This window comes from Pinus tabuliformis, chromosome 2_1, assembly GCF_031772625.1.
Source record: "Pinus tabuliformis cultivar Carrire ecotype Pingquan chromosome 2_1, CPIR1, whole genome shotgun sequence".
In the NCBI taxonomy this organism is placed as follows: domain Eukaryota; kingdom Viridiplantae; phylum Streptophyta; class Pinopsida; order Pinales; family Pinaceae; genus Pinus; species Pinus tabuliformis.
In genome coordinates, this window is record NC_142299.1 from 673,654,516 (window position 1) to 673,666,986 (window position 12,471).

A 12,471-nucleotide genomic window follows, 5' to 3' on the forward strand; every position below is an offset into this window, starting at 1 on the left:
TATGTTTTTTTATGTTTTTTATGTCTAATTCATCATTCTACATGTTTTTGTTGACATATATGTATCAAAAATTAAAAAATATAAAAAACATATATATTTTTAAAAAATCGCTCCCGGATTCGCTCCCAAACCGGGAGCTTCTGAAAATGGTCACTCCTGCTCCCATTTTCTCTCCCACTCCCGCTCCCAAGCAACATTGGGTGTGTCCCTTAAATGGGGCCAACTTGAAGGACCTTACATTTGGAGGCAAAAAATTCAAAAATTTTAAAATTCAAATTTTTCTTGTTTTGAAGCAGACTTGGAATCCACATATATATTTATCATTTCTTGGATATTTGGGGTGATAAAACGTGATTATGGAGACCGAACATAGCTACAAGATTCAACATATTGTGCACTCACTTAACTAATAAATCGAAACCCAAGTGAAATCAAATTTAATAAAATTTACCAAGAGCACTCTCCACAACATTTCTACAGCATACAGCACTTGGGCTATCATTTCATTTGCCAAACTTACTTTCAAGCAATAATCATTTACTTAATGCATTTCATTTACAAGCATCACCAATCTACTTTTGGCACTGGTTTATATTGCTATTCATTTCTGTCATTTGGTTATTTGCTTGTCTTGTATATTGATGGCGATGTGATTATTTGCTTATCTATCTTTTTTATATTATATGTTGAATGGTAAATGTATTCTTGTGTAATATATTTAGCTCTTATTAATATTCTTGTTAACTATAGCTTAATTAGCCTTATTTGTTTTAAGGGACTACCCCCTTTGGCTTCACTAGGAGTTAGCCTAGACGGAGGAGTTGAAATTTGAGTGACAGCTACTTAATTCGAGACTTGCCCCCAAGGCCACATTTAGTGGATTAAATATTTTTCCACGTAGCCCAAAGGTGTGGATTAGGTGGCAACAATGATCATTCAAAATTCTTACCTCTTTTTTCTACTTCATTGGTAACTAGGGCTAGCATTTGGTTTTAACTTGCAACTTTGTAATTTTGCATGTATGTGTCATTATTCTATTGATAAAAGTTGTATTTAATAGATTGAAAAGGCAAAATCTAGCATTAATTGCATTCTGCACCCAAAAGTAGGGCTGACATCATGACTTTTATTGTTGTTGTATGCATATAAAACCATTAAAAACCAGAGTTTTCCTTATCCCTTACTTACCTCTTGCTAGCCTTTTGATACTTTGTTGAATATAATAATATATCACTTAGAGGCTATTTCCCTGCTGTTATATGCTATTACATTCTATAAACTTACATATTATAAAACCCCTAGTTTATAACAACTTTCTTCTAGGACATTGGGGTTGGTGGAAAGTGTGTTTGATTATTTGTAATTCTTAACACAGCCATCAAAGCCTTGCTGGTATCTTCTTACATAACCATTAGGCCTTTAGCCCTTATTTATTGAAGATCTTGTTAGGTGATATTATTCACAAATCCCTTAGAGATTCATTTGCCTTAGGTGAATACCGTCTAAGCATTGTTAGAGAAGCCTCCCTTTGTGGGAATAACATCCACCACTAAATAGCAGGAGAGAGGCCACTGAGGTGACAGTGGTGGCTAATCTCATTGTTTTCATAGGATAGCCATTGTTGCCATAGGATCTAGTTTGCCTAGTGAGGCTTTGCACTGTGCCTACTAGATTTTGCAGTGATAGTGACAATGGGTAGCCTTCCTAAGTTGCAGAAACTAGCCCCTTGATGCTTGAGACTTTACATCATACATGGGTGCTAGATTTTCTTGTAACACTCCATACTTTATCTCTGTTATAAAGTATCAGGTAATCAGTTTGATAGTTTTCATTAGATATTTATTACTTCTACCTAAGTAGAGAAAAATGCCAAGGATTTGTTTTTCTCTAGTAGCCAATGATGCGTTAGGTGGTATAAACAATTTGGAAACCTATATATCTCCTATTTTCATTCAGCTAGAACCTAACATAGACACAAACTTAGAAGGTAATATAAACGATACGAAGCCCAGCCATTGTGTAACAGTTTATGAGTTATACAATAATATATTATTTGTATGAAATGACACTAGTCAATTTTATAAACAGTTCTCTACCTTGTAAGCACAATGAAATCCATTCTTGTAGCTTCCCATTTGAGTAGACTCCCTCTGCATCATAAGGCGGGTCTTAACAGTGTCGATGGGAGCAGAAGCAATGGTTCCCATTATCCCTGCTGTTGTACTTGCACTGCATAGAATCTTACATTACAGGTGTATTATGTTAGTAGACAATGGACAAATGTTACAGTGCTAAATGTCAAAAAATACAACCTTTATACTCTCAAAACACTAAATGCATTGATATTGAGCACAGGTTGTAATAAATAGACAACTTAAAACATCAGATAAAACCCATACTAAATCAGGATAAATTTCAATGCCAACTTTACTCCAGGGACAACAGCCATACCTGAGATGTAGAAAGAACCCTTCTTCAAGAGATGTCCAGCGCATTAGAGCCTGTTATTATAAATTTATGCCAGAACCAAGTTCAGGAAGCTATCCAGGTCTCAATGCCTTTGGAGTAGACCCCATGGCATTTATTAGAGATAATTCAGAAGAGTGGTTACTTGCAGGTTGGGAATAAAATAGCCAAAGTTTATAATGTTGTGCTCTGCAAATCCCAAAGAAACACATTCAAAGGTACATCTACTAAAGAAACATGATTTACAACAATATAAAAACCTGCTTGGTTTCATCATATGTTGCTAGCTGTGATGCTGTTAATGCAGCAGCTCTTGCCATTGCAGGTCCCACCCCCTTCCATAGACCTGCCACTCCCTCTACAGCAACAATCTCACACATTTCGTAAATTGGTCCTCTACTTCCAGATCCATTTTTCATTTGCAAGCGAACCTGCATCCAAATATCCCAAAAAAAACACACCATTAATGAAAGTGAATCCCAAAGAACTAAGAGGATTTGCTACAGATCAATGTTGCGAACATCGGCATTGAGATAAAATCGGCAAGGGTTTGAAAAACCAAAAATCTTAAAAATCGGGAAAAAATCGGCAAACATCGGCAAAATTAAGATACCATAAAAATATCTTTAAAAATCGGAAAACATCGGCTAGGCCAAAAAATCATGATTTTAGGATAAAATCAGGATGTTATCGAGATGTTCGCAACACTGCTACAGATTACGAAGACACACAGGAGATCATGATATTTACAGAGTTCTATAGTAAGAACCTTCAAAACTTCTGTGGGATTTGTCAGTGCAGTAGCAAAGGAGCCAGAGATTGCTCCTGATGCAAGTTTTGTCATTATATTTGTGCACCCAAAAGCTGAGTCACTGACATACTTGCATGGTTCATATAAGCCTATCCGCAATCCACCATAAATGACAGACCTTACAAGAGCAGGCATCAGGCCTGAGTATAATGTGTGAGGTCCTTCATACTTTACCAATTGAACAAACATCTTCATCTGCAAGAAAAATGAAATTAGAGGTGAGATAAATATCATCTAGAAAGCCACAGCATTGAACAGATGAGATAACAGAAAACAACCATAAAAAGCTATCAAGACAACAATCACATAAAAAGATAAGAACAATCTAAGATGTCCTTGAAGAGCACTAATTCCAAAGGGTTAACTTACAAAGACCTAAAGAATAATTGACTTCAACAAATAATAAGACAATAAGGAAGACAGCAGGAAATTACCATTCCTGTGAGCACAGCTCGCCGACCAATGGCTTCCATCTGTAGGCGCACTTTGACAACATCTGTGTTACATGATAAATTTCCCAGTGAATTCAATAATTTATGAATAAAAATATAGAAAAAAAAAATAGGCTTTAGAAGACAAACAGTAATTAGTCAAGTCCATGGTCACAACAACCATTTAAAAAAATACAGCCAGCCTACTATAGTATTGAGGACTAAATATAAATGTAATATCTAGCTCCCCCGTTCTTTCCCTTCTTTCTATTCCATTTCTCTCACTCTTCTTCCATGTTCCATTAGCATTGACTCTAGACACAACACTAGGCGCAAGAAGCTAGTATTGGCAACACACTGTATGCCCATCAGCTGCTAGAACAGGCATCAACATGTGCCACAGGACGCAAACACTATAGCACTGACAAAAGCACAGGCAGAGCACAAACAAATGCAAGTATCACTCCACCTATTTGAAACCTGATGAAAAAGATAAATCGTATCACACATTACCATTAACCTTGCTAACAAATACAATTGACCATTTTTCTGTACAACTTTGGGGCTCACCAAAAAAAGAAGCATATTCTCATTAAAATTCAAGGTCATCTTCTGTTTTTATTTTTTTGATTATAAACGCCTAATTGTTTCAACAATGTTCCCAAGTTTATATTCTCTTTTAATTCTAGCAAAGAACAAAACATATTTTCCTTTAAGTTAATAACCAAAGATAAAAGTTAGAGATGAATAAGTATAAGAAAAGCAGAAATGGAATTCTCCCTTGATTGCCCTTGTGAAGCTTAACAACTTTACTTTGCAGGACTACACAACCAAGGACAAGAACACGGTGCTATAACTCCATATAAGCAATTTATGCAAGTTTACAATGAGTTTACAATTTTCTTTCTGATAATGATCTTGAGCCAGCTCCAAAATGGATCCTGTCCATGCTGACATGGATCCTCAGCAAAAGATTCCCCCTAGTCTAGTGTAACCCTCCTAGAGGCATTTCTTTCCATTGCTTAGGAGGAGCACAAATAGAAGGCCTTGCTTGATGCTGCAAGTCCATGATAATCCATAATTACCAGTTTCCTGTAATGCCCCTTTCTTGGGATTGCCCAATCAACCAATAGAATAATTCCTAAATGTGCCAAATTAAACTTGTGCAATAATCAAAATGTTCGTTGAAGTCTTTCGTCAAACACTTAACGTACATCGAACCACTACACTGTCCATTAACACATTGAAACATTTCGTCAAACACTTTATGAACAGCCATTTTGACAAACAGATTATTTGCAATAACCCATCATAACAACATATTACTATAACAAATATAAAAGTTGACTGTAGTGTATAAATATATATAACAATTATGCAAGTCCAATTAAACATTACAAACTATGCAAATCAAAGAACAGTATTACATAAATATATATAACAAATAAATATAACATTTTAAAAATAAATATATTTTATACATATAATATTCATTGATTATCGAGTGCCTGCCTTAAATTAAATAAAGGCCAAATTATATGATTATCAATACATCTTAAACCAAGAGCGAAAGCATAAATGAAGGACATCTGTCTATGACCACGTCAGATGGCTGCGAAAGAGGCAGTGTGAGTTTTTATCCCTGGGATATTTATCCAGAGGTGGTGCATGTTGTGTAGAGAGGAAGGATACTCTTGAATAAAAGGAGGCAAAGAGAGTTAAGAAAGGGAGGTATTTTGGATTTTGTGAGAGGAGAGCTTAGATGGGGAGGGGGGGATGTCAAAGAAAAATAAAGATAGAGCCATGGTGAAGGGATGGATACAAATTGGGGGATGAGCCTAGGGCTTGAGATTGAACTGAAAGTGTGGAAAAATTGTCAACTATTCTTGGAGTTTTGGGCACGGGACTGGAACAATTCAATGCCGAAGTCTTTTGGATCTAGGAACCAGATAAGTTGATCCCCGATAGGCAGGCAGGAATCGGTAGGTTTGGTAGCGGGAGCAGACTCGGAGCAACATCAGCCTAGGGATCGACTTCAAATGAGATATCCAGGTATGTACCTGCATTTAAATTGGTAAATCTGCATAGGATTTTGATGGTCTCGTTGTTCTGTAAAATTGTAGGCCTTACATTATTTAAATAGTTTGCCTATAGATAAAAGGGCAGCATTAATTTACAAATATTTTGCAAGCAAATTAAATAGATAAAATGTCATTTTCACAGTAAATAAAATAACTGCAACTCAACACTTATTTTATTAAAACTGAAGGAAAGAATCTCATGTCAAATTTGGTTACAAAATATCATGCAAACCTGAGAATGTTTGCCCGTAAAAAATAGGGATTGTTAGGTTTGATTGCTATCTCTACACAAGAAGATTTGGTCCTCAGAGCTAAGGTATTCCGCCTCCAATTCCCTGAAGTTTCTTTATTACCCTACTGCCAACGATAAACCGTTTCACTGCCCAATAAACAAAGCAACTTGACCTCATGGATTATGTGAGATATGTTAGTTTTTGTAGCATCGGATGTGTTCTAACCTTCAATTTGGTGGAGAGTCTAGAATACATGAGATCTCCAAAAATCCAGAAATCGTTTCTGGAAATTCCGCCTAGAAATGACTTAATTCGATTATTAACCAGTTTTTAAATATTTCCTAAGTCTAAACTTAGGGAATATGGTTAATTAGTCAGTGTTAATTGAGTCGAGGCGAAAATCATTTAGAAACTCACACGAATCGATCCAGAGATGATCCTAGCCATCGATTATGTTTTAATCTTGGTCGTTGGTGCTCCAACAAAGGATTATAAGAGGAGGTCGATGTGGTGGAGATATCACTTGAGACACTTGAGAAGTTCGATTTCCTGGCAGATCGATTCCCAGAGTAGCAGCAGTAATTTGCCGGAGAGAGTCAGAGATCGAAGCAATGAGTGAGGGGCAGAGACAGTGAGGCTCGAGGAGGCATTCTAGATCTAGCAAGTGCATTTGCAAAGAGGCGGAAGAGCCAAAGAGAAGCTGACATAGGGGCAGTGCAACAGCGTCTAAAGGCAAGTTTGATTTGCTAAGAGGGAGAGACATCTTCAATTCCAGAGGCCAGAAAGGAGTCCCAAAGTGTTGGAGAAGCATCTTTCCAGCCAGAAAAAGGCAAAACGACTTCATCAGAGACCAGTCAGAGGCTTGACGTCCAGTAGGCTGTGCAGAGCAGCGCAGAGGCTGACGCAAAGGATCAAAGGGTCAAGTTTCTGAAGTCAAGTTGTGCCAGGAGATTGCCTGTGGGATGAGAAAAATTCCTCACTAGATTTTTGCCAATATTTTTCTCTATAGGATTGCCATATTTTGGCATCCAGTTGTACTCAGAATTTCTCACTACTGCATAATAATAAAACCCTCAGTTGCTACACCAGTTTTCCCAACTTGGGTTTTTCCGGGGACTTTTGTCCAAAAATAATTGTGTTATTTTTTCTCAACTTCCAACATTTTGATTTTCTGCATAATTTTATTTGTGAAGGTTGCAGTGTATTTATTTCGATATTTGTCATATCGGATAATTGTTAATTAATTAACAATTAGGAGAAATAATATCAATTGCTGCAATAGGGTTCCAATTTGGAATTTTCACATGTTATGGATTGCTTAAACGTATATTTGTCTTGGCCTGGCTATGGCACAAGGTGGTTGAATGTTGCTATTTAGTAAGTCTGCTCCCAAAGTGAAATCTACTATCCAAGAGTGATTCTCCTTCCATTACAAAAGTTACCCTTCTAATAAATCGATCTCCAAAATAACCAATGTTTCCTCCTTCTAAATATGGCACCTTAGCCTCTATCATATGACAGATTTGATGCCCAAAAATTAGTAGGCTTCGCCTTCCTTGCACTAATGATGTTGTACTTACAGTCTATAAATCCCTCATTATAATTTATCTCTAAGATAAAATTGTTTTCTCTGATGAACTCGGCTCCCTAATCAATGAAAACCACAACACTAACTATAATATTCTTTATTTCAGAATAGCCATGCATATTGGTGTACTAGGTGAGGGTTTGGGGTGGAGATATGCGCAGGTCAATCATGGCAGTTTGGGAAGCGTTTCTTGCGGTTTTGGATCTTATGTATGCGGTTAACCTAGCAATTTTCACGTGACTCTTTCTGAATCCAAATCCTTCCTTTATTATTTTTTTTGTTTAATGCCTTAGTTTCTCTAACCCCGCTAAAGTTATGAGGCTTTTTAACTGACTATTACAGTAAGCTAAAGGTTTGTTTACAAGTGGCTCTTCAGTGGCCATTGTTTGTCTAACCTGGCTGTGACTTGTCCCCTGGCCATGGGGGATGAGGATCTTCTCGACTATGAGTAGGACTTGTCGGAGAACCAGGTCATATGGACTTGTTGTTTCCGCCTATCACAAACACATAAATTCTAAGTTGTGAGAAAAGCCCTTAACCCCACAAGGTGTGGTTGGTGGAAAAACTAAGAGATGGGGTTGTCACCTATTCTCAACTCTCTCTATTTAAGCTCTCTACTAGGCAAGCTAAGGGGGATAGTCCCTAAATGAAAAGCTAAGTTTAAAAGGTGATGTGAGGTTTCTTGGAGATGTCAAGGTTTATTTGGATTACTTAAGATTATGAGCAAATGTGATTAGCAATATAAAATAAAATATACTTCAATAACCATAAACACATAAATCAAAGATGAGCATATAAAACCAGTGCCTTCAATACTGCTTTAAATAAATAACATTTGCTCTAAAATGAAATGTTTCAAAGTGAAACATAAGTAACCTTGTAAATCAAGAAGATATTAGCAAGATTTAAAATTGCTTCCAAAGAAATTCTTTCAAAATATAATCATTCACAATGCTAGAGCATGTAAGGAGGCAAATAAAATAACTTGCAACATGAAACAAGCTAAAACTTCACTTTGCAAAATGAACAATATGGTATTTTCCCAAGTGAGATAATCAATTCAAAACATTTTCATCATGTCAAGTATATAAATAATTTGCAAGTAAAATAGCTTGAAAAGTAAAGTGTGTTAATATGAAATGCACTTAACTAAGGTTAGATGCAATTATCTTGGTAAAGTTTAAGTTAAATGTCTAATCTAAGTGAAAGATCTTCCTTTCGAACTCTTGACAAAGGGTAAAAATTGGGGTGACTATAAGAAAAATGGGTTGATGATGACACGACGATTCGTTAACAATACCCATCCCCTTAGTCTTACGAGTCAGCATGTGCGTTCATTCCTACAAGGGGACAAGCCACCTCCATAACTACAAGGTCAGACACTCTTTACCTTACTTTGCACCAGTTGGAAGAATTTTCCAAGTAAGTATTTTCCTTATAATGTGTATCAATCAAGCTTATGCTTTGAGGTAAATTAGAAATGCAAGCTAATCTAAAATGCTTAAAGGAAATGCAAGTAAGTTCTCCCAAAGAAATATTAAATTTGCAATGCTTCAAAGTAAGGAAATGGTGCTAAGCAATATATGGAAAATATAACTTTCAGATGAAGATTAGCTTGTAAGTAAATTAGAATGATGCAATCAATTTGCTTGAGAAACAAAGTTGTTTCAAGTAGACAATAGAATGCTCCAATACATAAGATACCAATGTAGCATTTAGAAATGAAGCATGAACTCAAGTATACATGAAACAATTTGTTACACTAAATGGAAATGAATTAATAAACAAAATTAAAGTTTGCTAGAAATTAAAATGCTCGCATGTGAAGAGTAGATTGCTCGAAGTAAAGTGTTTGTAGCTCAAAGCAATATATAAAATAAAGAATGCAAAGCCTTGAGTTGAATTGTAGAAAACTTATCTAAACAAAATAAAAATGTGATGAGTGAGTTTGTGTAAATTTTAAGCAAGCAATTAAAATGGAAACCAAGAGAATGTAGAAGTTAATACACCCACATATTTCTCTCCCTAAATGGAGAGAAGGGATGCCATGGGTAAAATGTTGATTTCGGGTAGCATCGGATGTGCTCTAGCCAAGAAAATTGGTGGAGAGGCTAAGGCACATGAGATCTCCAATACCTAAAAAAGGTTTGGGCAGATTCTAAACAGTTTGGGAGATATTAAAATAATTAATATTTTTAATGGAGTCCCTAAGTCTAAACTTAGGGAAAATAAAATATTAATGTGAATTAATATAAAACTGTATTAGAATGGTCCAAAAAGTCAAGGATCAAGCTAGATCTAATCTTAGCCGTTGATTAGGGACTTGATCTCAGTTGTTGATTTATCAACGAGAAAAGTATAAAAGGAGGCTTGAGGGTCATTTGGAGAACACACTAAGAGATCAAGATTTCGACATTCTGGGGCTAGGTTTGTTGAGAAAGTTGAGAGAGTGATCAGAGTTGCAGCTGAAGGGCAGAGAATACAAAAGCAGAGAGGCAGAGATAGCACCGAGAGGATCAACACAGAAGCCGGAGAGAGGGACGCAGAAGCAGCCAAGGGTTCATGCGGAGCCAGCCAGGGCTCACGCAGAGCCAGCCAGGAGTTGCGCAGTGCCTCAGAGGGCTAGCGTGGGTGACGCAGAGGGCCAGAGGGCTAATGCAGTGCCTCCAAAGGCTGACGCAGGCCAAGCCAGAGTGATGCTAGGCTAACGCTGGGCCAGAGAGAGGCTGATGCTGGGGTTTCGTGGGGCAGATTGGAGCTGTGGAGCTACCAGAGTGTTTATCCGGGGTTTCAGCCGGAATATCTGCTTCCGAGTAGAGAGGTGCTACTGCCGAGATTTTTCTCTATTGGGTGAGCCGGATTTGGCACCCAGATTGTATTCTGAAACTGCTTAATAAATCAAACCCTCAAATAGCTGCACCAGTTTTCCCGCATTGGGTTTTTCTGGGGACATTAGTCCAAAAACAACGGTGTCACTTCTGTGCTTGTTTCTATTTCCTTCAAATGATGATCTATAATGTGTTGAGCATGTACTTGTATTTATTTCCAGTATTCACATGGTAAATAACATGTTAATTAACAAAACAAGTAGGTAGGAATAAATCAGAAAGTACATGAAGGGTTTCTAACGGGTTAGACTTAGAAATTCCAACATGGTATCGAAGCATGGTTGCAGATCACAGGGGAACTGAGGACATCAGCCAAACAGAGCAGCAGCAGTAGAAAACAGTTTTCCCGAGTGATAGAAGTTGTTCCTAGCATAGTAGCAGCAAGGAAGGGGTGACGCAGTGCCTGCTCATCAAGATTGAGCCAAGAAGAGGCAGCGCAGAGGCTGAGAGAGGCAAGGCAGGCTCAGGCAGAGCCACGCAGAGGCCAAGAGGGCTGACGCAATTGGCTAAGGAGGCTGACTTGCCGATACCGGGATTGCGCAGAGCCTAGGAGCTCTAACCTTCAGTTTGCTGGGGTTTAGGAGGCTGTGGGTAAGTTGCAGAGTGGAGTTGGTGGGGTACTGTAGTCAGAACAGTACCTAACAGGGCAAGACCAAGGAGGAGGGAGTTGCTACCGAGGGTTTCTAGCCAAGAAATCTGGATCAGTGGTGCAGCGGCACTAAGGATCGGAGTGGGGGCATCTTGACATTGGCAGAAGGGTTTCCAGGAGGGAAATTGAGGCTCAGAGGGAGTCATACTGAGAACTTACAGGAGGGAAGTAAAGGAGCAGCGAGATGGCGGTGAATGGGGTAAGAGACCAGAACAGACTGGACGGAGCCTCAAACTTCGTAGTCTGGAAGGCCAAAATCTTATCCGTTCTAGACAGGAATCGTGTCAAGCACTTCACCTTGAGGACGATAGCTATCCCAGTGGACCCAGCTAATAACAACAAGTACGAGGAGGCAATGGCGAGGGCCAAGAGCATCATCCTTGACGGGGTCAAGGACCATGTAGTACCACATATTGCCGAAAAGAAAACGGAACATGAGATGTGGGAGGCCCTAAAGAAATTGTACTAGCATACTTCTGTGCAGAGAAGGATGTTACTAGAAAATCAATTGCGGTCATACCAGATGCAGAATGGAGAACAGATCGACCCCTTTCTCGGTCGATTGAAGGAGATCCGGGATTAGCTGACTTCCATAGGGGCCATGCCGAATCAAGAATTGATGGTGAGAACAGCCCTGAACACAGTCTCAAAAGACTGGGAGGTGTTTTTCCAGAGCATACTGGGCAGGGCGACCCTTCCAGATTGGGAGGAAATGTGGGTTGCTCTTCGCCAAGAAGAGATCAGAAGGCTGAGCAAGGCGGGAAGCAGTGGCAAGGGGATCAGAATCAAGGAGGAAGTATGCTGCCCTAGCATCTAAGGGAAAGCAAGAGAAACAGAAGAAGAAGTTACTTACTTCTCAGTAACTAGGTTGCAGTGCAGCAATTAGCAGTGGTAGTGCTATGGGCAGCACGATGCAACATGATGAGAGGGGTTGCAGTGCAGATGCAGCAGTGGCAGTGGCAGGGCCATGGGCAGCAACACGAATGCAGAGGAAGTTGCAGTACGGATGCAGCAGTGGCAGTGGCAGGGCCATGGGTAGCAGTACAGGATGCAGCAGTGCAGAGGATGTTGGGCAACAGGCCTAGCATCAGCACAGGGACCAATGCCGGATGATGAGAGTGATGCTCATTGAGGAGTATTACTAGAGCACATTCCTCGCTTAAAGCGATTGGTGGAGAGGCTAAGGCACATGAGATCTCCAATACCCAAAAAAGGTTTGGGAATATTCTAAACAGTTTGGGAGATATTAAAATAATTAATATTTTTAATGGAGTCCCTAAGTCTAAACTTAGGGAAAATAAAATATTAATGTGAGTTAATATAA

General features: G+C 38.6%; 1 protein-coding gene across 6 annotated transcripts in view; it reads right to left on the minus strand.

Annotated features, from left to right (window-relative positions):
• LOC149202391 (Mitochondrial substrate carrier family protein) overlaps positions 1–12,471 on the minus strand; it is a 244,373-nt gene that overhangs the window by 113,028 nt on the left and 118,874 nt on the right. For all 6 annotated transcript variants that reach the window (XM_089403165.1, XM_089403166.1, XM_089403164.1 and 3 more), the window contains 5 exons: positions 3,712–3,773; positions 3,236–3,472; positions 2,727–2,897; positions 2,452–2,501; positions 2,097–2,229 (listed from right to left, as the gene is read on the minus strand). In XM_089403165.1, the coding sequence (XP_089259291.1) occupies positions 2,097–2,229; positions 2,452–2,501; positions 2,727–2,897; positions 3,236–3,472; positions 3,712–3,750 (630 nt within the window). In that variant the 5' untranslated portion in view covers positions 3,751–3,773. The remainder of the gene's footprint in view (positions 1–2,096; positions 2,230–2,451; positions 2,502–2,726; positions 2,898–3,235; positions 3,473–3,711; positions 3,774–12,471) is intronic.